We start from the raw sequence: 25,437 nt of genomic DNA, 5'->3' as shown, positions 1-25,437 counted from the left end.
ATGCAAAATTAAGTGTAAAACTAATAGCTCCCCCCGTTGTCAGCTTTAATGGTCAGAAGCACGGACGTTAAACAAAGGGGCAGCTGCCACGTGGGACAGGATCTCACGTCTCATGGGGCTGCGTGCTTGATGGGGGAGAGGGAATAGGGCAATGCAATGGGGATGGGGAGGGGGACTCTGGGCCTCAGTTTTTTCATCAGTACAAAAACTAGTACGTAAATCTAATGTCTAAAAATAGTGTTACCTCACAGGGCTGTGTGGAGATGAAATAAAATAGTAGCTGTAGAAGAGATGTGTTGGCCCTACAGGGCTGCACACATGTAAGGGATTTGGAAAGTGCAATGTCTTTATTCCGTTGGGCATAGAAAGGCTGGGATACTCCTGGGGAGCTCTGTGCCTCTACGAGGAGCAGATTTGTCCCCGTTGATGGGTGTTTCCTGAGCCCGGGAAGAGGGCACAGAGGCTGTGCCTTGCCCCATCGGCTACATATTCCAAGAGTGTCTGAGGCCTGCCCTCTGTATTCTCCCAGCCCCTCTGCCAAGCACTGTAAAGTTCATCCAGGCAGAGCTCCACTTGAACCAGCATTCCCATGCCTGATCCCCCAGTCTGTTCTGACTGATTTCAAGGTACCTGTAAGGCTACAGGGACATGGGAGGCAAGCTGTGAACCAAGGCTTCAGGGCAATTCAGGCAATAGCTGAAGGCCCATGGAAAAAGGTTGTAGTTGGAGCCGGGGGTGGGAGGGAGATATTCTGTCCTACAGTCCAGTGCTGCTCCCAGAGCCTCACAGGTTGCGCTGTGCCCCATCTCTGGGGAGTCCGCAAGGGGCCAGCCATACTCCTCTCGCCAAAGGCAGGGTTGGATGATGCTTGAGAAGACTAGGGTTCAGCCTGGAGTCAGGGACAGGGTCACTCTATGACCAGGATTAAGGGTCAACCTGGGATTAGGCTCAGGGGTCTGTTTTAGGTCAGGGTGATGGGTCAGACTGAGGTCTGGATCAGGGCTTGGTCTGGGACCAAAGTCAGAAGTCCAAGTGAAGCGGATGAAGGAATGTCCTCGGATGGAATCTCACCGGTGAAGTTGGTTGCTGACCCTTCTCTGTCTTAGCCCCGCTCTTAACAAGGCTGCTCCACAGCCCTAAGATTCCTACTCTCCCCAGCACCTCTGGCAATGTAGAGAATTACAATACCATGGCTTCTTTTCTTTTTTTTCTTAAATACTCTTTGGGATTTGAGAAGAGAGATGGTTCCAATCAGGAAATCCAGAGACTACTGCTGCGAAGCCATGCTGTCCCTATGGACATTCCCCAGGACTCCACTTGGTGGCTGGGCCATAAGAACCCAGAATGACTCCCCCAGGGCCCCTCCCAACTCCCACCTGAACAGGAAGAGAGGATGAAAGTGCCCAAAAGCCAACAGTGAAGTAGGAGAGGGGGAGGGGAAGACAATGGTTCGTGGAGACTTCTGGGGCTGTGATCCCTGCAGAGCAGACACCTCCTGTGGTCTCTTGAGGTTGGAGGCAGGTGTTGTGTGAATTTGTTGACAATGATTCTCTAAGTGTACGTGACTGCGTCTTCCTGTGTGTGTGTGTGTGTGTGTGTGTGTGTGTGTGTGCTCGTGCGTGCCCGTGCTCTCTCAGTATTTGCCTGTGCATCTATTTGCATCTCTATAAGGCTGTGTGTCCATCCTTTCCGAGGTTGATGTCTCCACACATGGGTTCCCCAGGGTCACCTTGCCTATTCTGCCATCCCGGAGGAGTGCTGTGTCTGGGGGTCAGGCTATATTCTTAGGGCTCTTCAAAACAGCAGAGCCTCAACAATCTCCCCCAGCCCCACTCTTGCCCAGTTTCACCCACCACCCCCCGACAAAGGGAACGGTGTGGTTTTGGTCTCGTGGCTCCTAGGTACCCAATCCAGAGTTGACTGTCCTGTGAAAACTCCCTGTTGTGAGGATGTGCCCCAGCTCTCTATTTCTGGGGTCACAGTGGTCCTGACGGGGACTTTGTGAGGGTCTGGGCCCCAAGCCGCCTGAGGTGGAAGTCTGAGGGCACTGAGGCAGGAGTGGAGCCACTTAGGAGCCTGCCAGCAGGCCCTTTAGGGCTGATCTTCCCTGTGAATGGAGACAGAGGGAAGGGGGGAGCAGGAATTGCCTCCCCCTGAATCTGTAGTGCTACGACTGTCCACCAGGTGGGGTCCCAGGGCAGAGAGTGAGAGTCGAGATGACCCAGCGCTAGAAGCAAGAGAGCTTTTAAATCTCCGCCCGCCACATCAACCTCGGAAGGGCTCACACGGGGAGGGACAGCACAGATGCTCGCCCCTTAGACACACACACGTTCTCTTCTGGTGAACTCTAAAACAGAACTCGTATTGGATGCAGGGGAGGTGTTAAAAGAGGAATCTAATTTCGTTTACACACACGCCATCCTAACTGAAGGTTAGGTCTTCTGTTCTGGGAGTGCAAGAGTGAACGACGGAGAAAAGGGGGCTGGGGGGAAACAGGACGCGCGGGAGAGGGCGAGCCAGGCACCAGCTAGACCGTGTCGGGGTTGGCACGCATAGCTCCATGTATCACAGACACGCAGGAGGAGAGGCCAGATGACAGACAGATGCACGACGCACAGACACACATACAGCACCAGAGAGAACACACAAACCCGCACACACGCCACACAGCTCCACAGACGTCGGGCCGACCCGGGGACACACTCGCGCGCGCACACAGTTGCGGCCCCGGGCCACACGCACACCGCGCACAGGCACGCGCGCTGGGCCCTCAGCGGCCGCCTGGGAGAAGGTGGCCGCGCTCACCTGGCGTGTTTATTTACTAATTTATCAATGAACGCTTGTACCCGACTCCTCCCGCCTCCGGGTGCCGGAGCCGCAGCATTTGTCCTCTTCTCGGGACATTCACCGGACCAGCATCGGGGTTCCTCCGACGCAGCGGGGGGGGGGGGCGGAGGGGACAACAAATTAGGGGGTCTCGAGGTGCCCGAAAGGAAGACTGCAGCGTCAGCTGCCCGGGACGCGGACGGGGAGAGGGGAACTTCGGGGTCCTGTAGGGTAAGAGACGTATGGGGCGGGGGGTGAAGGGACCTTGGCCTCCGGGGTTTGAGGATGTCCAGATCCGGGATGGGGGACCCCGGCTAGGAGAGATTGGGAGTGGCAAATGAGAGGATTGAGGGGTTCCGGGAGATAGGAGCCAGCGGGGTCCCGCGGGATAGGAGCTGGAGACCCTAAGCACAGGTTCCGGGGCTTTTGGCGCCTCTCAGTCGAGGGGCAGTCCGCCTGAGACCTCAGCTGCTGGGGCGACGGCCCACGCGGGACTGCCTGGGATGCGAGAAGGGGGCCGGGGCCTGACAGGGAGGAAAAGAGGGAGGGAAGTAGCCTAGCAGCCAAGCGGGCACCGTGCGAGCGCACACCGTGTGTGTGTGTGTGTGTGTGTGTGTGTGTGTGTGTCTCATCTCGTCCGTCTGTAGGTGCCGGGCTCAGCGAGACGCCGGCGAGAAGGAAGAGGAGGCGAGAGGTGAACTGAGTTTGATCCTGCGGCGGCTACAAGTGGGTCCGGGGCGGGCGGCGGGCTGCGGGCTGCGGGCGGCCTGGGCGGGGCTGGAGGCCGGCGGGCGCTCACACGCTCCGGCCGCCGGCCTCTCACCACGCCTCCGGCTTCGAGAGCGCGGCGGAGGTGGGGGTGGGGGTGGGAGTGGGGGGTGCTGGCGGAGCGCCCACGGCGCAGCCTCCCGTCTCTATATAAACACACGCATCGCCTGGCTCTCAGAGGCACAAATTCACATTGAGAGAAGCTTTTAAAACCATCAGCCCTGAAATCCTGCCTCCTGCTTTTTCCCTTCTTTCATTCCTTTTGCCTTCCTTTCTTTGCCCACCCCCCCTTTCTTCTCCCAGCAGCAACTCCTGAGCCGAGAGACTGCGTCCCGGGACGGACTGCCTTTTCTTAATTGATACAATAGCCCAGCTCGGGTTTTCACCTCCTCCCCCAACCCCACCCCGCCTCACCCCTCCCGCCCGCCGCCGCCTCCGCCGCCCCAGCGCCCGCCCGGGGCTCTGTCGCCGGCTGCGTCCCGTCCGGGCCGCGGTCCGCCGGCTCCGCACCCGCGCCCGCCGCGCCGCCTCGCCCGCCGCGCCCGCCTCGGGGGTGCAGCGGCGGCTCTGGGGCTCCGGCGCGCCGCCCGGGGCAGCACAGGGGCGCTGGGCTCGGCCTCTCCACTCGCCTCAGCCGGGGAGCCTTCCCTCTCGCACCCAAAGTTTCTGGGTTCGTTGGAATTTGGGGATTCAGGATTTTTTCCTTTTTTTTTTTAACCTAGGAATTTGAGGGGAAAACTTTTGACAAATCGATCGCACTTTCTCTCCGCTAGTTCTCTGTCCCCCCCCCCTTTTTTTCCCCCAAGCAGGGGAAGGGGCTTACGAGAGAGGCTCCCGCTGGACAAAGTTTTCCAAAGTTTTCCGAGTGTGATGGTTGCGGGGAGAGCTAAGCCACCAGCTTGATTCACGGCTTCGTCTCACCAACCCTCCAGCAGCCCCTAAGCCCGCTATAAGGGAACAAACAAACAAACAAACAAACAAAGTTACACTCCGAGTCGCCTCGTGTCTCCTCTCTCTCTTCTTTTAGGCGATTTCCCCCCACTGTCTCCGCTCCCTTCGCAGCCTCCACTTCCCTTCCCTCGGCCCCTTGCTCCTTTTCTGTTTCGGCCGGAGGTGCCAGGACCCCCGGCGGCAGCCTCCCCTCCCCCGCCGCTCCCGTCCCTTCTCGTCTGGCCCTCCCCTCCCCCGCCGCGGCCAGCACAGCCAATCCCCCGAGCGGCCGCCAACATGCTCTTTGAAGGCTTGGAGCTGGTGTCGGCGCTGGCCACCCTCGCCGCGTGCCTGGTGTCGGTGACGCTGCTGCTGGCCGTGTCGCAGCAGCTGTGGCAGCTGCGCTGGGCTGCCACCCGTGACAAAAGCTGCAAGCTGCCCATCCCTAAGGGCTCCATGGGCTTCCCGCTCATCGGAGAGACCGGCCACTGGCTGCTACAGGTAAGGGCGCTCTCGCTCCGTTGCTCTCCAGGGTCCGCTAGCGGCAAGCACCAGGCGGATGGAGCCGCGGGCCGGCCAGGGGGCGCCGGGAGCCTGAAGGCACGGGTCCCCGCCCCGCCCCTTCCCTCCTCTCTGCCGGAGCCGCCCGGGCTTCCCCTGCCCGCCTGCGGAGTGGTTCCGAGCCCGCTGGCGCCGGGTGCGCAGGTTCAAGGGGCTGTAAGAGAGGTTCCCGAATCCGCGAGGGCTCCCAAGACCGACTTTTTCCAGTCGCGAGCGACTCCACAGGGGTGCGTCGAGCGTCCTGGGGGCTCCCCGCGCAGCGCGAGCCGGAGGGGGCATCCAGTCGTGAACCGCTTTCGCCTCCCCTTCGCGCTCCAGGCCCCAGTCACCGTCGACTTCCCGGGCTTTGGCGGTGTCACTGGGACCCGAAAACTGAGTCAGGGAAAGAAAGAGTGGGCCAGTGGCAGCCAGGATTGCCCCTTTCAGACCCGGGCTGTGTTCCCGCCGCGTCACCGGCCACGCCAGGTACTATAGCCCCGTTCTACGGTCTGAGAAAGTGTGTGTGTTTTGTGGTGGGGGAGGAAGGAGGTAACCCAAGGAAAATGAGAAGCCTGAGACCCGAGGTTTCTCGGCTTTCGGAGAAAAGGGTCTGTTTACTTACTGGGTGGGGACAGTCTAGCAGGGGAGAGTAACTTGGGAGAGGTGTGTGTGAGACCCATAGAGTGCGTTTGTGTTTGTTGTGAGACGCCACACAACCCGCACTGCTGGTGATAATGGGGGTGGGCGCGTCGGGGACCAGACCCAGGTAGGTAATGGGGAGATTAACCTGGAATTAACATCCTCAAGTGCTAGATAATCGCTTTTGCAATTCGATACACAGCAGGTTTTTCTTTGGGGAGGGGGTCCTCTGGGTGAACCGCGGAAGGTGTGTTGTGTGGGCGTGTGCACGCGTGTTTGTCCGGCAGATGCTGTTAGGAGTTAGCAGAAGGTTGGCTGTACTGAAACAGACAGCCTCGGCCCGGGAAAGCGGAGGCGGGAGGTGAACGCAGAGACCTGTGAGTTTAGAAGTGCGAAAGCTTGGCTTGAAATTAACAGACGCGTGTAATCCGCGTGCACACACACATACACGCTGCGCAGCCCCGCCCCGCCCCGCCCCGCGCCAATTGACAGCAGAGCTGGGGCGGGAGGGGCACGCGAGGTTCCTCTGCCCTGCGGTCTTCCCAAGTCCCGGAATCAGCCCATCTCTTTGGGGGCCTGTTCGTGCAACAAGGTAGGGTTCATTTCAACCAATGGGACCTCCCCTCGCCCCGCTGCCGTAAAGAAATCCCCAGAGCCTCTCCCGTGCCAACACACTTAAAGGGTTAACTGCAGCGGTGGTCTAGGCTTTTGGCCGAGAATTTAGGAAATAAAATATATTCACAGGGGCGTCGGCCCCTGCCGTATTAGAGCCAATCTGCAGAATTCGCGGTCTGTCACCGCCCCCCCCTTCCTCACCGCCCCCGCCACCTACGTCCCCTGACCTTTTCTCCGAATCCCACAGGGGCCTCTGGGGCTCCGCGTCCGACCCGCACGTAAGATGGGGAGGGGGAAGCAGGCCTACGCCGCCCCATCCGTTCGCCCCCGGGGCCCTTGACTCTGAGGTGAGAAGGAAATGGGAGACGCGTGTAGAGAAGCACTGAAGGGGTTAATGGGAGCCCTCTGAATCCCAGCTTTATTTTTTCGGAGTCATTTATCAGATTTTACGGGGGGACCTCCAAGGGCTCTCCGTTTCCACCGTGCGCCATCTAAACAGAGCCCAGGGCTAAAAATACAACATTTTTGTATAAATTGGACTCGCGGCTCGAGCGGCCGCCCCTATGAAAGTCCTCTTTGTGAAGACCGTGGAAACGGCGGACAAATAACTCTTTATTAATGCCACAAAAAACGCACTTTAATTATAGTTAGGCAGATCAGAGGCGGGGGAGGGGGTGCCGCGGGAGAAAGGCGGCGGCGACCTCGGAAAATTCACAACCCAACTTTTGTGTCGAAAGAAAAGAAAAACACAGGAAACGCAGGAGAGGAGAGTCAGACGTAGTGAGAGAGACCGGTACAGCAGACCGAGGGAGGGAACCCCGCTCTCTGCCCCCTTTTGTCGCACCTCCACCCTCGCCTTGATTTCTCTTAAAGGGGTAGACGCCGTCTAGAACCGCGGCAGGGTGGCGGGAGTTCTCCCCGACCCGCCAACTTGGGAGTGGGGCGGTGTCCCCCGCGGCCCAGGCCCCCTCCTGGAGGCGCGGGCGCTCCGGGCTCGCTCCCTGTCGCGCGCCCGGGCCGGAGGCACACGTGGAAAAGTGATTAGGGCTCCGGGTTCTGCAGAGTCACTTTTCGGCAGGGCTGGGGTGTGTACACATCTAACTGGCGAATGCTTTTCCGTGGAAGAAGGGAAAGTGAGGAGGGGGACCAACCCGGGAAAAGAGGAAGCGGAGTGTCCCTTCGGGGAGTGCATGACCCCGCAGGTCTGGAGCCGGCATCCGCACGTCTGCAGGCGGGCAGGCGGGACAGCCTGACAGGTGGCGCCCCTCCCCTTCTCACCGGCTGTTGCCCCGGCCGGAGAAGGGTTAATGCGGGGTGGGGTGGCGAGCTACGACGTCAAAGGTGAGCGGGACGCCCCTGCTCCCGCCCTTCGGAGGTCCCCTCTGTTTCCGGTACCCGCGTGGGGCCGACACAGCCAGCTCCTCCGAGCGCCGGGCCCGGGCCGGGGCCTGGCTCCGCTCCGAGCGCTCGCGCCGCCGCCGCCGCCGGGGATCCGGTTACCTGCGACGGCGGCCCCGCCCAGCCCTACCCCGCCCCGCGGGAAGCGCCTTCCTCCGCTCTCGCGTCCCGAACTCCAGGGCGGCGACGAAAGTCCTCCTCAGTTATTTCCAGGGCATATTGCATTAGGAAAATCGCGGCTCCCGGCCCGTGACTCTACCCTGCGGAGCCCTCAGAGGGCCGCCGGGTCCCTTCGCGGCCCACACCAGCGAACGGAGGAAACCCCAACCCCCATCTGTAGTGATTGCCTCCGGGCACCGACCGCTCGCCGCTATAAATAATCTTTGGCCTGCGGCCACCCCGCGGGGTCTCGCCAGCCCGTGGCCGGGAGCCTGGAAATATTTATTCCGAGAGTCTCCCGAGCGCGAGGCGGGGGAGGGGGGAGGCGGAGGTTCTAGCTTCTGGTCCCGCAGTCCAGGATATCTTTTCCCTCCCGCAAGTCATTACTAAAAAACAACCTCCCGGGGGGGTTGCCCTGGGCCTCTCGCCCCCTTGATTTATTTATTATCCTCTAGGCCCCAGTTCTTAGGCATGCTGTGAAAAATAAAACCTACGTGCGTGCATGCGTGTGTGTGTGGGGGGGGTTAGGGGACTGGTGCCCCGGGTGGGATCCTCCGCCCCTCCCCCGCGGGCCCTCGAGGCTGGGCCTCCCGGGTGTCCCATCTGGAGATGTGGGCCCTGAGAAAGTTTTTGCGTGGCACCCGCAGGGTTCTGGCTTCCAGTCGTCGCGGAGGGAGAAGTATGGCAACGTGTTCAAGACGCACTTGCTCGGGCGGCCGCTAATCCGCGTGACGGGCGCGGAGAATGTACGCAAGATCCTCATGGGCGAGCACCACCTCGTGAGCACCGAGTGGCCACGTAGCACACGCATGCTGCTGGGCCCGAACACGGTGGCCAACTCCATCGGCGATATCCACCGCAACAAGCGCAAGGTAAGAACTCTAGGCCAGGAGCCCCGCAACCGTGCTCTGATCCTCTTCTCCCGTGCACCACCCTCGGGGTAAGGAGTTCTCGGAGACCCGGGGACGGCCCTACCAGAATCCGCGCCCCCATTTGCACACCATGTGGGAGGATCCCGAAGCTCCCTGCCTAGACGGCTGCGATCCCAGATCCAGGGCCTGTACAGGCCTCTTCCGGGTCTGCCCTCTTGCTGAGCCACCGCGCCGTGCGCACTACCAGGCCCAACGGGTGGCTAATTGGGGGTTGGTTTGGACAAATTTAACATGCGGCGACAGGGGCGTCCAACGCCTGTCATCGTCGTGTTCCACAAACCTGGAAAAAAGAGAGGGCGGACGGTGGCCAGCGCTCCTCCTTTTCGTCCCCTGGAATTCCGAGGACTGGAAACGGATCGTTCTAAAATCACACCTAGCTTCCCGGCCACAGGTTGCTTAAGGGCGACGCGGGCAGGCGCGGGGGCTGGGGGCACCTTGTGGGCAGCGGTTGCTGGGCCTTGCCTGGGAGGAGTGAGGTGAGATTTGGGCCACTGCGCGCACCGGTCTGGACAGAGGGGGAAGGGCGAGGGGTGGGAGAACTTCGGCGAGCCGAGGCGCGGCGGGGGATCAAAGCGCACCTACCCCCTCCCATAAAGAGGAAGAGAAAGTGGGTGTTTATCCTGTGGATTTCCCGAGCGCCTGGAAGAGGCGCGGAGGAGGCGAGCCAGCGCGCAAGGGGCAAGCCTCCCCGCCCCCTCCCAGGGCAGCGCCGCCGCTTTGGCTCAGAACGCGGGCGGCACGTGCTGTTTGAACTGCAGTAACCCGAAAGCTGAGCCGTCGGCGGGCGGGGCGCCGGCCCGCCGGCTTAAAGCGGCCGCGACTGGGGTGGGGGGGGGGGGTGGGGAGGGGCAGCGCTGCACGACCTCCCCTCCCTTCACTTTTTCCATTGGGTCAGAGGACTCACCCGGTTTGAAACCTAAAGGAAAGGGAGAGGCAGCCTCTGATCTCCCGGAAAAGTGGCAGAGCCTGGGAGACAGGAGAGGGCCATGGTGGGGCAGCCCCCTCCTCCGGACGTCTGTGTGTGAACAGAGGAGTTCATCCTGTAGAATCTGTCGTCTTCCGAACTGCCTGCGAAGAGTAGTTCTCCGTAACAGACAAAAGGAGGAAAAATCAGAGGGGACTGGTCAGCACGTACACAACCCCCGCCTCCACCCCCCCTCCGCTAAAGCACGTATTTCAGGGGCTGGGAAAGGGGCTCCTGAAGCAGTCTTCCCATCTGCTTCACTAGAGCAGGAAGCAGCTAACAGAGCCCGGGGGCAGATGGGGAGGGTTCTTGGGAGTGGCTGGGAGCGGGCCGTAGGCTCAGGAATGGGGGCTCTTCAAATATGCCGAACACTCCTTTTTTTCTTAGTCTTTGTGACTCCACCAAAAGCGTATTTCAAAGAGTTAGGAGAGAGCCTGAGCCTCAGAAACCCAGCTCCAAAGAATGTGGCTGCTTCCTCGTTTTATCTTTATAAAGACTTTGACAAGAAAGCAATTACTGTTCCCTTCTCAGGGAAGAGGAGCCCGAGGCTTGGAGAGACTCAGGGACTTGAACCAGGTCGGGAAAGGAAGAAAAGGCAGGGCAGGGCCTGCAACACAGGCATCCGTGGGAAGAGTTGTTTCTAAGCCACCAAGTAGAGCCCTCCTCAGCCCTGCTCACCTGGGGCTGCCAGAAGCTGAGGGTCAGGGTGGAGGTGGGGAGGGAGTGCTGGGAGGAAGAAGGCTTGGTCAGGACCTGAGTGAGACCCTGGGGGTGCAGAGGGCTTTGGGGAGAGGCTGTTGCCCTGCAGTTCCATGCACCCTCTGCCTGACTTGGCTTTGGGCCTCCAGGTGGGGAGGGCCCTCCTGGAAAGCCCCAAGGTTTTGGCTTACATCATCCATTTGGGAGGAGGCAGGGAGGAGGGGGGGAGCACAGATGAATGCTGCTGGAGGAATACACAGGGAAGGAAGCTGGAGTGAGGGACAGGGTGAGGGGGGTGGGACCTGGGTGGGGCCAGAAAGGAGGACCACAGATGAGACATAGATAGTCTCCCTCTTCCAGGCACCCTTGCCCTCTAGCACCTTGCGGGTAAGGGAGCAGCCAGAAACCAACTCATCCTGACAGAGGCTTGGGAACCCAAAGCAGGGCCATCTCTCTGTGTACTAGTTGTGTGCTTGCTATGTGGCATGTGTGTGGGTCCTATGTTAAATGGGCAGATGAGAACGTCCTTCCCCCGCCAAATCTCTAATCGATGTTCCATAAACTTAAGTTTACTGAGTTAAGTAGCAGGCCTTAGGTTAGATAACAAGCATAGAAGCTGGAAACTTGGTCCTTGCCCTTAAGAAGTAGAATCTAGCTGGAGGGATGAGAAGAGAATACTCAGAGGCACACATGTTGGTCCTGGAGAGAATGACCAGTCTGCTGGACCCAATGCCTGGTGGACCCAACTTCGCCAGGGTGGGGACTGCCCTGTGCCACGCACGCTGCCTTAGCCAGCCCACACTGCAAGCAGGGACCTGGCTGGAGAGCGGGCTGCTGGGCCAGGCCCAGCCTGGTTAGGATGTACTTGCAGGAAGTGGGGGCCAGGTGTGCTGAGGCCCTGCTGGCGGGGAACTAGGACCGTCACTCTTTCCACTGGGACTGGTACCCCACCCCTTCTCTGGAGGTCTGACCAGATGTGCTGGGAAGGGGTTCCTCACAGCCATCACCGCACTCCAGGTGTTTGTCCAGGCTGCCCTGGTGGTCTAGGGCCAAGAGGGGTAGGGTTGCCAGGGAGAACGTCCAGAATACCTTGCCCACTCTTAACAGAATCCTCTCTGGAAGCCAGGCCTGTGTTCCTATAGCTGCGACCTCAGATTCTGTCCCTCCTCCTTTGTTACCCCTCTCCTACCTGGGGCTGGGAGGTCTCTGGTTCATGGGGGAGGGACTGCATCTCTCTTTGTATGCAAAGAAGCTGAGTATTGCCCTGGAAGGGTAGATGGAGTCTGATAGGGAAGATGGGGGGGGGGGGTTACCAGAGAAGGGGGTGGTTGTCGTGGGTAGTTCTGGAAGCATCCAGTGCCCAACCCCACACACCAGGATCAGACATTTCCTCTTTTCCTTTGGAGACAGGGCTGGGCCTCTTTGCACCAAAGGGCCAGCATCTTCAGGGCATTTCAGGCAGTGGCCTTGAGATTCTGTCAGAGAACTTGGAGTGCATCCCAAGGATGAACTTAGCTTTGGAACTCTGGACTGGAGAGACGCTAGGAGTGGTCTTCTTGCCCCTCCTACCCTGGCCCCTGGCTTCAGGGACTTCTGTGCCCGTGGCTGAGGTGGGGGAACAGCTCCAGACGTTTTGGGGATAGCAATTAAGAAGCCCGGCCTGCCCAGCCACCAATCCTCACTGACTTGGCCTTTGGGCGCCATCCTGGGTCGGGGTGGAGCTCAGGCTCAGGGTTACCGCACTCGCCTCAGAAATCCTCTGTATGCTGGGGTTTATGTCGGGATGGAGAGGCCAGGAGGTGCCTCAGCAGGAGGGCAGAGCCAAGAGGGCCCATGGTCGTGGGGTCCTGGGGGAGGCCAGCTCAGACTGGCTCCAGGTTGCCTTTGAACCACTGCACAGCCTCTGGCCTCAAAGTCATGTCTGCCAGGCTCAGCTCAGGGCAGAAGTTTCCACCTGTGTGGGATGGGAAGGCGGTGGCATGGCCGGGCAGCCCTGCTACTGGGAGCTCTGTCCCCGCCCCCTGGCAGAGGCACGGAGCCTTTGTGCTGCCAGCGGAGGTCCTTCACCAAAAGTTACTGTAGCATCAGGGGCCGCTGAGGGGGCAGGTGGCAGGAGCGGATGTCTCTGAAGGTCAGCGGGGGAGGGTGCCCACGGCCAGCCACCAGGGCGCCTGGGAGTGGGCTCCTCCCTCTGCGTGCCCTTGTGTCAGGCAGGGGTGAGTGGTGTGGGCCCTCCCTTCCACCTCCCTCCCTCCTTCTCCCAGGGCAGGGTGGGGTCCAAGGCTGTGATGCTGTGATGCTCGCTCTCGCAGCCTTGGGAGACAGTTGTGGCCTTGGCTGGAAGTGGGGAGGCTTGGCTGGGGTCTGCTCTGGCCCTGATCCCTCTAAGCCAGTTGTCGTATCTGTTCCAGGTTCCTGGGGCTGAAGGGCGGGGGGGCTGTGCCTCCAGGGGCTGACAGAGTAGCCGAAACAGCTGGCCTTACCCTTAGAATAAATCTGGGCCCTAGAGGAGCGTCCCCTTCTAGCTCTTAGATACATCCAGAGCCCCCAGGACTTGTAGAGGGTGGCTCAGCGGGGTTTGGACTGGTGGGAGGCAGGGTGTTCAGGGACCCTGGTGAGTGTGGCCAGTTGCGCCCCGGACTGTGACCTTGGGAAAGCCCTTCCTTCTTTGGGCCTCAGCTTTCTAAGGGGGTTTTTCTGTGGTTGGAGGAGGGATAGGAGGGTCTGGACAGAACTCAGAGCCCGGCAGGTGTGTGCCAAGTGCTGCTCTCCCCTCATCCACAGTGTGCTTTTGTCGTGTGTAGAAGGGTTGGGGGCACAGTCAGAGCTGGACTTGAGTGGGGGACAGATACTCTGTGCCCGTAGATGCTGGGGACCCAGGAGGGGCATACCCAGGCCGGGGGGTCTGGCCAGCCCCTCCCAGTCAGAGGGGCCGAGTGGGCACTGGCTCCGGAGGCGGCCAGGGTGCAGTGGAGGTTCAGTGGAAATGCCAGGCAGCTGAGAGATGACGTCCTTTCTTGTCCTCCCCCTACTTGAGCATAAAGTACGCACCTTGGCCTCACCCCTGTGCTGTTCGGACAGCTGCCTCGGCGGCTGCCCGCCCTCTGTTATTCTTTCCACTCCGCAGGCCGCGGCTCCGGTGGCTTGGCGGGGTGGCCTGCCTAGGCCCCCACCCTCCCGGGCAGCCGCCTCCATTCCTCCCAGTCTGAGTCACTGGACCCGGGAGTGGGTCCCCTCTCCGGCTCTTCCCGCTTCTGAGGCTGCCTTCCTTCTCTCCATCCATCCACAGCCGCCAGTTGAGAAGGGGAGGTTATCTGGCTGAGCGGGTCAGCGTGCAGGGTCATGGGGGTCCAGTGAACGACTCCCCTCCCAGGGGCGCTGGGTAAGAGGCAGGAGTGGGGAGGGAGGTCTGGGGGTGTGGGGGAGACATTTGTAGGAACAATTATACGGAATTTGAGCCTTGACAAGCCCCCTGGTGGTCCCCCCAGACCCTGGTTGTGGATTCAGCTTTTATTACAGGGAGAGCGAGAACCCGGGATGTGGGCTCTTGAGCCAACTGCATTGTTGGGAAAACCCGTAGAGGTTGGGGGAGGGTTTCCAAGCGCATCCTTCAAGGCCAGAGCCCATCCTGCTCCGTGTCTGTGCCTGGAGTTCCCAGGTCTCCCGTGCCCTTCCACCCTGCTCTCCCCAGCGCCAACCCTGATGGGATGTCCATACCTGCGGCTCCCTGTGCAGGGCTCTGCCCGAGCCAGGCTGGTTCCCGGTGACCTTTGTCCAGCATTCTTGGCTCACTTGTGGGAATTCCGAGGGAAGCCCCAGAGGGAAACAAAGCAGCCCTGGCTCCTGCTGCAACTGCGGTCAGGCCGTGGGTTCTGGGGCCGCTGGGAACCCTTCCCCTCTTCACAATGAGCTGCTCCGCCAGTGCCTTCCCCTGTGCCCAAGTCCCGACCCTGACCGCCCCCACGTGCCCAGGCCTTCCTGTGCCCTGGGCAGCACCTCCGCCTCCTCCTGGCCTTTGTGGTGGGCGGTGGTTTCTGGGCTGCCCTGGCTTTGGGAAGTGCCCGCGATGTTAACCCTGGGCACGGTCCCAGGGATGAGGCCCTGGAGTTTCCCGGCGCCTGGGAGGCTCTGATGCCTGTGGAACAGCTGGGCGGGAGGCAGGGGCATGGACTTGGTGACCACCGAGCAAAGCCCCTTGAGCTTGGAGTGCCCTCAATCTGCCTTTGCTCGGCTTCTCAATTGGGTAGTTTCTCTACCTCTGGGGGCCTCTGAGGAGAATCATGGGACAGCCAGGAGGAAAGGGACCCCAGAGCATCCAGTGAGACTCCTGTTTGGGTCAAGATAAGAGCCCTGGTCGTGGCTGCAATTCTTTCAGAAGCCCCACCCCGGGGGGCCTGCAGGTGCAGGCTTCCTGGGGTCATTTCAGCTCCTGGCCTTGCTCAGGGCCCCCTCCCACCTAAAGGTCAGGTGTGGACCCCCTGCCCTTGGAGTCGCTCTGCCCAGTCCCAGGTCCCCTTGGGCCCTTCCTGCTCTCCGTGGCCCCCAAGGCTGGAGAAGGAGCGATTCAGCCGGCCATCGCTAGAGGGCGCAGGGAATGTAACCTTTGGGACAGACAGGGCAAGGCTTGTCCCTGGGTCCTGTCTAGTCACTCCTCGGGGTGCAGTGGGGTCCCTCAGAGCTCCCCCTTTGGTAAGCTTGGGATGGCCCCTCCTGAGCCACTGTAGCCCACACGAGGTGTGTGAGTGGGGGCCTGGCAGGCACTTACACCAGGTGACTGATGCGGTGCCAGATTCTGGGCTTCTTCGAGGAGATAGCGTCTACTTAGGGACACACGGATATTGGTGTTCGTGTGATCTGTACATTGAAAGGAACCACAGAGATCACCTGGTTCAACCTTACCACTTTACAGATGAGGAAACCGTGAGGCTGCGAGGTGACTTGGCCATGATCCCACAGTAAGTTGGTGGATGATCTGGGAATAAAACTCAGGTTTCTGGGTGCCCAGCCTGCCTTTTCTCACCACCCACTGCATCTTAGGAGCCTAGCTGGCTTTGACTTCGGCTGGTCCTGGTTGGCATGGGCCTCTGCTTGATTCCCCCTCCACATGCCCACCTTTGGGCCCAGGTCTCCTGTGTGCTGGGGGCCCTGACCAGCCCCTGCTACGTTCCCTCCAGGGCAGTGCCCTTGACTGTGCCCTGGGTTGGCTGGCTCTGGCCAGAAGTGGCCCCCCTGCCCCTGGCCCCCCTACCTCCAGCCTCCCCACCGGCGCCTGGCAGCCACGGAGTTATCATTCCTGCATCCCTCATGAGCCTGCTTGGCTCCCACGGACCACTTACTGCTCCTTCTGTGGGTTCTTTGCTGTTTCGTAAGGGCCCCTAGTAGGCCAGTGATGGGCTCTGGGGCAGGGCCCCACTCCTACCCATAAAACTCCTAGACCAAGAGTGGAACCTGGCATCCTAAGGCCACTAAGGTCCAGGGGGGCGGGGCTGAGGCAGAGAGCACCCCTGGGGGGAGGTGGCCCTGGAAATTCCCCGGGCCCTCACAACTGAGCAAGGTGTGAGTGACCTGGCCAGGCCTGGGCTGCCCCTGGCCACCTCCCCTCATCCTTCTACGTTTCAGCTGTCCCTTAGCAGCAGGAGCAGCCCCACACAGTGCTGGCTTTTCTGCCCCTCACCAGCCTCCTTCCCTCCCTCCCTCTGCCCACCGGGAATTTCGGAATGAAAGTGCTATTGTGAACGCCTGGCTGGGCCACTGAAGGGCCAGCACTGTTATTTCTGCAAACCAGCCCTCCCATTAGCCATGCAGGGCTGAGGCCAGGAAAATGTTACCTTTTCCTCCTTGAGCTGACTGCAGGGGAAATTCTCACATTTACAGTTTGTGCGGTGGTTGTGTTTGGGGGCAGGAGGGGAGGGTGGGCGCGTGTGTGTGGTTTGCGTGGGGCTGATGGGGGTGCAGCTAGAGGAATACTTGTCTCCTTCCTCTGCGCTGCCCCCCCTCCTCTGCCTTCCCCGGTGAACTTTCCCTTGGCCCCGGTGGGGGCACCCCCTTCTGCTCTGGACTCTGGGGGTCGGGGCTAGAAATTGTTGGCTGCCCGTGTGACCCACCGGCCAACAGTAAATAAACTAACATCTTACCCTCTCCTGTACACCCCGGGCAGCAGCGTGAAACTGCGCGCAGGGGCATCTGGGTGAGGAGGGGGCAGGGGGGCTGAGGAACTTGCTCAGGAATCAGGAGGACAGCAAGCAAGGGAGTTGGAAACAGGGACTCACTGGCTGCTTAAAATGGACCGGGAAGATGCGGGAAATTAAAAGGCCTTCTGTTTGGCTTTCTGATCTTTTGAGGTGGGAAGCCTTGCCCCCATCCCCATGCCTCCAGACCCGGCCACACTGAAGCCATTTGGATGGCCCAGTTAACAAACTCCCCACGATCTCTGCCCAGTAGGTATTTCCCAGGGAGTGAGAGCAGTCTTGGGTCTCAGGAAGTCCTGCTTGCAGTCTAGCCTTGGACTCTCTTGTTCTCCCATCAGTGGAGTAAAAGAGCCACCTACTGCTTTCCACCTCTTCCTTGTCCAGTCCATTCACCTGTGTTCTGTTCCTCCTGGGCACGTCTGCCCCGTGGCCTGGGCATTCGGGAATGGCCCCTGCAGTGGAGGGGCAGCCTCCCCTCCAGCCCTGCCCAGCGCCCTCTTGTGTCGCCCCCCACTCTGGTATGGCCACATCGCCTGCAGACCTGTTGGCAGCTGGACTGCCCAGTCCCCGGGCTTTGCCGTTATTTGGAGCACATGATCTTCTGGGGTTTCAGAAAGGAATGACAGCTCAGGTCACCCTGTGAGTGATGTTGAATGTCCCGACTTTATGAACTGTGTTTTAATCCTGTCCTTCCCCTGCCTCCCCTCCAAGACGTGGGCAGTAGGAGGGGGGTTCAGAGTAGAGGAGCCAGCAGAGGGACTGTGTCTGGAGACGGAAAGGCTTGAGCTTGGTCAGGGTAAGGACCTGGAGTTCTCCTTGATCACGGTCATGGGAACGGTGCTTCAGTTGGGCCGAGCGGGCAGGCCAGAGTCCATCTGACCCTCTGCCTTCCAGGTCTTCTCCAAGATCTTCAGCCACGAGGCCCTGGAGAGCTACCTGCCCAAGATCCAGCTGGTGATCCAGGACACACTCCATGCCTGGAGCAGCCACCCCGAGGCCATCAACGTGTACCAGGAGGCACAGAAGCTCACCTTCCGCATGGCCATCCGGGTGCTGCTGGGCTTCAGCATCCCCGAGGAGGACCTCGGGCACCTCTTTGAGGTCTACCAGCAGTTTGTGGAGAACGTCTTCTCCCTGCCTGTCGACTTGCCCTTTAGTGGCTACCGGCGGGTGAGCACCCAGGGCCTGGGAGGAGAGGAGATGGGCATCCGTGAGCCCACCCTGAGGGAGGGGCAGCTGACTGCTTAGATGGTCACTGGTCACACAGACAGAGGGGAGGTTTCAGCGGGAGGGTGAGGTGGAGCCTTCACCCGGGGTCTCTGCTGCTTAGATGGCAAACTCTCAGAAGAGTCCCCACCCCGCCCTGCCCGGCCTTGGGAGGAGGCCCTCCGTGACCCTGCCCTTCCCCTTGGGTAACCAGATGGCCTCCTCCCCGCCTCAGGGCATTCAGGCACGACAGACCCTACAGAAGGGCCTGGAAAAGGCGATCCGGGAGAAGCTGCAGTGCACGCAGGGCAAGGACTACTCAGACGCACTGGACATCCTCATCGAGAGCAGCAAGGAGCACGGGGAGGAGATGACCATGCAGGAGCTGAAGGTGGGGCACCCCTCCCCACCCACCTCAGGCGGCACAGACGCCTGCGCTCCGTGCTGGGGCTGCTCAGGGTGGGAGCACCCACACAGGAGGGGCCGCCCCTGTGCTCCCCGCGGCTTGCCCTGCACCCAGTCCTGGTGGTGAGCGGTCCTCACAGCAGCTGGGCCCCACTCGCTCCATCCCACCCACAGTCCCGTCCACCATGTTGGAAAAGATACCGAAAACTGGTTCTTAGGAACCCTGAACAGACGCGTCGTCCGCAGCGTCGTTGACCCCCTCACTCTCCCCAGCCAGCCCCCCACCCCAGTATTCACTATTTCAGTGCATTCCGTGGTCACAGTAGCCCTAGGAGGTCACCTAGGGAAATGCGGGCCCAGAAGGAGAAGCCACTTTCAGGAGGGCAGCCTCAGCCCCTGGGGAAGAGCAGCCTTTTCAAGTGGGTGACACTTGACACTCTCCCAGCCTGCCTGGCACTGGCTGTGCCCAGTCGAGCTGCTGGCCCCAAGACTGTCCACACTGGGCTCCAGGAAGGGCTTCCTGCCTGCCCTTTCTTAGGGTGGATGTTCCACCTGAGGAGGGAGCATTAGTTCGTCCTCGTCTACACTCTGCCACCCACGTGCTTGGCAGGCGCCTGTGGACACTTCACTGCCGACTGCTCTGTCCCTACTGTCTCTGCTTCCCTGTAGTCTAGCTCCAGTTTTTTTTTTTTTTTTTCCTCATGAGCCAGGAAGGAGCCCCAAAGACTTTCCCATTTCATAAGAAGTTTTGTGACTTGCAGGTGGTGCCATGGCAAGTAAAGGACCTGTTCTTTCACTCCCCTCTCTGGGCTCAGCATCCACATTTGTAAAATGCAGGGCTTGGAATAAGATAACTTGGCGGGGCCTTTCTGTGGGGCACCACTGCTCCCCAGAGGACCCTGGAGGGGCTCTAAGTCTTCTGGGGACCACCTTCCCTCAGCCTTCTCACTGCAGTCCCATCCCAGGCCCTCGTGGGTATGACCCCAGACCGCTTTCCCAGCCCCTCAGCTCTCTTGACCACCTACCGGATGTCCTTCTCCCGGGGAGGGAGGAAGGAGCTGGGGCTGCCAGTCCGGAGGCCCAGGTTGGGACCCTGCACCTCACCCCCACTCGCCCGCACACTGCCTGCTCCTTGGGATCCGCTCTCTTTCTGCTGTGAGCTCACTGCCCTCATCAGGGCTGCTGAGGCCGGCCCTGGAATCCGGCGGTGAGTGAGAAGCAGCCCTTCCCCAAGGGACTTTTAGGCTCGTGCTTCTGCCCAGCCAGGGGACTGGACCCGTGACCTGTGTCCCTCGTGGCCCAAATGCCTCAGCAACGTGAGGCTCAGAGGAAGCAGCAGGGCCCAGCTAGATGACCCCGGGGCCTGGGGGACACCGGCAGAGAGGGGCTGCCCCCAGGCTGGGGCCACCAGGCCGAAGCCAGGTTGCAAGCGGTGCCTCTTTGCCGCTGCAGGACGGGACGCTGGAGCTCATCTTCGCCGCCTACGCCACCACCGCCAGCGCCAGCACCTCGCTCATCATGCAGCTGCTGAAGCACCCGGCCGTGCTGGAGAAGCTGCGGGAGGAGCTGCGGGCCCAGGGCATCCTGCACAGTGGCGGCTGCCCCTGCGAGGGCACGCTGCGCCTCAGCACGCTCAGCGGGCTGCACTACCTGGACTGCGTCATCAAGGAGGTCATGCGCCTGTTCACGCCCGTCTCCGGGGGCTACCGCACCGTGCTGCAGACCTTCGAGCTCGACGTGAGGCTGGGCCCGTGCGCCGTGGGGTGGGGGGTTGGCCGACGGGAAAGACCAGCTCCCCGTGGGGTCCCTCAGCCTCGTGGGGAGACGGTGCTTGCTTTCAGGGAGCTTTCAGGCTGACGGGAGGGACCCCGCAGGGACCCTGCCCCAGAGGCTGGGTCAGGTGCAGCCCAGCTGGGTGTGCTGTGAAGCTGCATGGGGACATGTATAAGTAGGTGGACTGACATGCCAAAAGGGGAGGCTGGCCAGGCCCCCGGGGACCACAGCGGGGTGCCTCCAGGAACATCTGGGTGGGGGCTGGCAGGCAGAAGGTCCTGGGTCCTCTCAGACCTCCTCTGGTTCTCACCACCGCATCCCACCCCTGCCCCCGCCTTGCCTCCAGGGTTTTCAGATCCCCAAAGGCTGGAGTGTCATGTACAGCATCCGGGACACGCATGACACGGCGCCCGTGTTCAAGGACGTGAACGTCTTCGACCCTGATCGCTTCGGTCAGGCGCGGAGCGAGGACAAGGACGGCCGCTTCCATTACCTCCCTTTCGGTGGTGGTGTCCGGACCTGCCTGGGCAAGCACCTGGCCAAGCTGTTCCTGAAGGTGCTGGCGGTGGAGCTGGCCAGCACCAGCCGCTTCGAGCTGGCCACCCGGACCTTCCCCCGCATCACCTTGGTCCCCGTCCTGCACCCTGTGGATGGCCTCAGTGTCAAGTTCTTTGGCCTAGACTCCAACCAGAACAAGATCTTGCCGGAGACGGAGGCCATGCTGAGCGCCACGGTCTAGGGCGCCGGGCCTCGGGGCGGGAGGCGACGGAAGGGCAGAAACCTGTGTGCGGGACGGGGCTGGAGCCCGGGGAAGAGGGAGGGCCCCCCAGGCCTTGCCCTCCCCTCTTCCCCTCCCTGGCAAACCTGCCCCAAGTCAAAAGGGCTCTCCGGGGTCGGGCTCTCCCCCTGGCCCCTGCTTCTCTCTAGTCTCTCCAGTTCCCAACAGCTTAGCTCCCCCGGGAAAGGGCCTGGCCTCCCCCGCCCCGCATGCCCATCACAGTGTTAGATGTCGGCTGTGCTGCAGCCTTTGCTTGTGATGTTCTGAACTGGTCTCTCCCCTCCCTTTTCTCTTGGACTCTTTGCGTGTGAGGTCAGGTGGTTGACGTGGGGGGAGGGAGGAAAAGAGGTGCCCCCTTTGGCCCTCTCTTCAGCACCCCCTCCCCTCCTGCCTCGGCTCAGATGGGACGAGTGCCCCTCCCGGTGTGGTCACCAGCGCCCGCGGGGAACAGCATCCTGGGTAATAGAACACCCGTCACCCTCGGCAGGGCGGGGCCAGGCTGTAACCAGCCTGGAGGCCCACCCCTTGCCGTTTAGGACATTTGAAATTACCTATTGCTGCTACTTTTTCTCTCTTCTGACCTGAGGGCAAAGGAGCCCCAGGCCCTGTCCTCCCAGCATCCTCCCTGGTGGCCCTGGGCGCGCGCACTGACACCCGCACCTTTCTGCCAGGCGGCCTGGAGCCCGCCCTGCTCCCTATTACACATACACCCAAGGCCCTCGGCTCATGGATGGCCTTCCCCCCACCCCCATATTTATTCACAATATAACCGAATCTTGGTGTTACTGGGACTGGAACAAGTATCTCCTCCGTCCCCTGGCCTCCATCCCAGCTGTCCCCGGCAGGACTTCTGCAAGTGACCCAGCCACCGCCCCTCCCCCCCCCGCCTCCCCCCGCCGGCCTAGGGTCGAGCAGCTCCCCCAGGCGCCAGACCTTCTGTGGGTTCAACCTCAGAGCCTCACTCCCGAGGTGAAATCCAGCACATCTGCCTTTGTCCCCTGGTGGGGATGGGGAAACGGCCCACCGCCTCCCTGCCTCCCTGTTCTGTCAGAAACCTTGATCACCGGGGATTTGGAGGCTGCTGCCGTGTCCCACTCGGTCACTGTTCACCCCAGTGCCCCCCACTCTGGCTAGTGAGTATAGGGAAGGATACGGGTTCTTTCTTCTGACGGGGAGCCAGGGCCTCCGTCGTCCCTCCCTCAACCCTCACCCTTTGCCCTTTGCCCTTGGAAAGGTGTCCTTGAAGTCCCTTCCCCCCTCTATGCCACTGTCTGCTTAGCCCTTCTCAGGGGTGCGGGGACCAGGTGAAAGCAAGGGGAGGTGAGTGCTGAAGGCAGCCCTTCCTCAGAGCTGACTCGGGCCCTCTGCTTGGTCTCGAGGCAGCTGAGGAGGGCGCTGCAGGGAGAGCTGAGGAGGAGGGTACGTGTGATTTGTCAGAAGTGATTTGGTTGAAAACCGGCTGGCCAGGGGATGAAAGAAGAGCAGCTCCTGCCACTGGCATTTTGAGTGTTGGCAATTAGGGATGCCTCCTGGGGATGGTTTGGGGCCTTTGGTGAGTCTCTAAGTGATTTTGTCTGTTTTCAAGTTTTTCTTTGCTTTTCGTGTTTCTCTGTTGGCTTTTGATGTTATAAAAGCGGTGAATCCCCTTTAGGAGAAAATCAAAAACACACAGAAGAGGAATGCGGGACGTCGATTCCCCGGTTGCCTCTCCGTAGCAGTGACCACTGTGGGCAGCTCAGTGGCCCCCCCAGTGGTGTTCAGTGGGCAGGCGGCAGCCCCCCACTGCCGCCCCCATGCACACCTGCCTTGTGGTGGGCTTTACAGGAATGGCTTGTGCCTGCGGACTGTCCTGTCACCCCCATTCTCAACTGTTTCATTTGGTTCCTACCTTTTCACTGTTAAAAGGCAAGTGTGGCACAGACGTTATTGGCAAAAATTGACATTTAAAAAATGAGTAATATCTCTCAACCTCCCCCATCCCACCGCCCCATTCTGAAAAACAGGCAAAAATGTGTAAAGACTCATCAAAGCTTGAAAATAGCTGCATGGTGCACCAGAATCTGTTACCTACAAAAAAGCCCGGTGTCTGGAAGGTTCATGCTCCTCTATGCTGACCCAGCTTGCCCTGAACCAAATGTCTTTGACTAAATATCGAGGATTGCTGTAAGTGCAGCTTCGGACAGGAAGCCTGCCAGGCCTGGCCCCGGCGAGGGGCAGGGAGCTGGAGGGCTGTGGGACACCTCAGTGACCTTTGGTTTGGGTGACCAGCCTGGGAGGGGCAGAGAAGGCAAGGCTGAGGGGATCCCTGTGAGGGAGGGAAGAAGGATCATTTGCCCCGCTGGGTCTCAAAGGCAATAAGAAGAGAACTGAAGAAAGCTCTTGACTGGCTGACAGGAGGGTTCCAATGTTGAGACTCACCCATGTCTCCTCTTTACATCCATCCGTGTCTGTGTGCTAGTGTGTAGGTTTTATAGAGGTAGCATTAGATGGGTGATGTGTTCTCACTTACCATTCCTACTATTGTAACTTGACATTAAAAAGACAAAACCCCACAAAACTCTTCCCGCCATGGGCTTGCAGATTGAAGCACTTTCAATGTTGGGCGCTGGCATTTGTGTTCTGGTCACCATCCTGACCCTGCCCAGATCGCTATAATATAATTTTATACACAAAACTTGTTTTTTCATAAATGTTATAATTTTGTGTCTGTCTTTATAAACTATTATAAGTACTATTTTTGTTATAATTCAAAATAGATATTTAGTATAAAGTTTTTGCTGTTAAATATTTGTTATTTAGTAAAATATGAATTTTTTCCTCTATTGTAAACATGGTTCAAAATGTTAATATGTTTTTATCACAGTTGTTTTAATATTGAAAAAGCACTTGTGTGTTTTGTTTTGATATGAAACTGGTGCCGTGTGAGTGTTTTTGCTGTCGTGGTTTTAATCTGTATATAATATTCCATGTTGCATATTAAAAAAAAGTTGTGCATTTTGTGATTTTGGAAATACTCAATGTGGCTCTTTTATAGGCTTCTATAATAAACCTTGAGGACTCACCCTCGTTTGGCTCTCTGGTCTCTGCCTTCCCAGCTCCCTGAAAGGGTCCTCCCGTCCACCCACCTTCCCTTCAACAACACCCAGTCCCACCTGTCAGGCAGGAAGTCCTTCCCCGCAGTGTTTGCCCTGCGGGGCCAGCCCCCATTGCCTGCATGAAAGCACACAGAGGTCCGTGACTACCCCGGGAGCAGTAGGTTCCCTGGGGAGGGGAGGATGTACCTGGAGGGCCACCGTCCCCAGAGGCCTGTTGCAGCACGGGGCAGCTGGGGGCCGGGTCCCTGGCCATGTGGCTGGGCCTGGCTGGGCCAGGTGTCTCGGTCCTGGACACGGCAAGCAGAGCACTGCAGAGTCCATTTGTTGACACGAGTGAGGACACGTCCACAGCCACGTGGCACACAGGAGAGCAGAATTCAGTTGGGACTCCCGACTCCCAGCCTCATGCGCCGTGAGGCACTTCTCAGAGCCTGTTTCATGGGTGCTGCAGGAGCAAATGGATTCTGGGATCGAATCAGTCTGGGGAAGGGCTTAAACAGCGCTGGGCAGATTCCTTCACTGTGGGACCGCTCAGGACCTTGAGCCTGGGGTTGGGCATGCTGAGGGACTGAACGGTGCAGAGCTCAGAGGTTGCAGGGCTCCCCGAGCCCACTTGACGACGGAATCCATGTCCTCTTTGCCCATTCTCACACTCTGTGAAAAGCCGCTCTGCAGCCTGACTGTCCCAGAAGCCCATAGGTGACCCAGCAAAGGACGTCGTCCACTGCCAGACAAGGAATGTCCAGGGCGGTCCCCCAGAACCTAGGGTGGGGAGGGAGGGCAGTGAGTGGCGGAGCCGTGGCCCCTGGAGCTGCACCAGGAACTGGGGGCCCCGGCCCTGGCAAGGGCAAGGCCTCACAATGCCCACGCCGGTCTCAACCCCTGTCTTGCCAGGTCCCCTCCCCAAGCCCCCACTGAGCCAGCCTGAAAAAGGCCATTTTGTGGCTCCAGTGTTTCTTTCTTTCTTTTCTTTTTTTAATTAATTAATTAATTAATTTATTTTTGGTTGTGTTGGGTCTTCGTTTCTGTGCGAGGGCTTTCTCCAGTTCCGGCGAGCGGGGGCCACTCTTCATCGCGGTGCACGGGCCTCTCACTGTCGCGGCCTCTCTTGTTGCAGAGCACAGGCTCCAGACGCGCAGGCTCAGTAGTTGTGGCTCACGGGCCTAGTTGCTCCGCGGCATGTGGGATCCTCCCAGACCAGGGCTCGAACCCGTGTCCCCTGCATTGGCAGGCAGATTCTTAACCACTGCGCCACCAGGGAAGCCCCTCCAGTGTTTCTTTTTGATACACTCAGTCAGACCCAACCTCGGCCCAGATACATCCCAGGACACAGGGCCTCTCTCAAAGAGCCTGGCACCCAGAGGGGCATCACCAGCATCTCCTGAACCGTGCCATTGGGTGGTCTGCTCAACCTGTCCTTTTCCCTGTGCCATCTTTCTGCCTCACCTGACCCTCCCCAGCGCAGGTCTCTGCTCCCCGAGCCTTAATCTCCACCCTGGGGAGGGGAGAGCAAGATGATCTC

At 59.9% G+C, this 25,437-nt stretch overlaps 1 protein-coding gene across 4 annotated transcripts; it reads left to right on the top strand.

Moving 5' to 3' along the window:
• Window positions 1-3,524: 3,524 nt before the first annotated feature.
• On the top strand, window positions 3,525-23,838 carry CYP26B1 (cytochrome P450 family 26 subfamily B member 1). Of its 4 annotated transcripts, none has more exons than XM_068564958.1 (6): window positions 3,525-3,552; window positions 8,523-8,747; window positions 17,553-17,828; window positions 18,100-18,255; window positions 19,722-20,006; window positions 20,389-23,838. In XM_068564958.1, exons 2-6 carry the CDS (start codon window positions 8,637-8,639, stop codon window positions 20,779-20,781), a joined length of 1,221 nt encoding a protein of 406 aa, XP_068421059.1. In that variant the 5' UTR covers window positions 3,525-3,552; window positions 8,523-8,636; the 3' UTR covers window positions 20,782-23,838. The 4 variants fall into 4 exon arrangements, with proteins under 4 accessions (XP_068421059.1, XP_068421056.1, XP_068421058.1 ...); XM_068564955.1 differs by lacking the exon at window positions 3,525-3,552 and adding an exon at window positions 4,181-5,025; XM_068564957.1 differs by lacking the exon at window positions 3,525-3,552 and adding an exon at window positions 6,238-6,295.
• The last annotated feature ends 1,599 nt before the right edge of the window (window positions 23,839-25,437 follow it).

The sequence above is a fragment of the Eschrichtius robustus genome, chromosome 15 (genome assembly GCF_028021215.1).
Source record: "Eschrichtius robustus isolate mEscRob2 chromosome 15, mEscRob2.pri, whole genome shotgun sequence".
Taxonomy (NCBI): Eukaryota; Metazoa; Chordata; class Mammalia; order Artiodactyla; family Eschrichtiidae; genus Eschrichtius; species Eschrichtius robustus.
The sequence above is the reverse complement of the archived record's forward strand: the minus strand, read 5'-3'. Positions and strand labels throughout refer to the sequence as shown.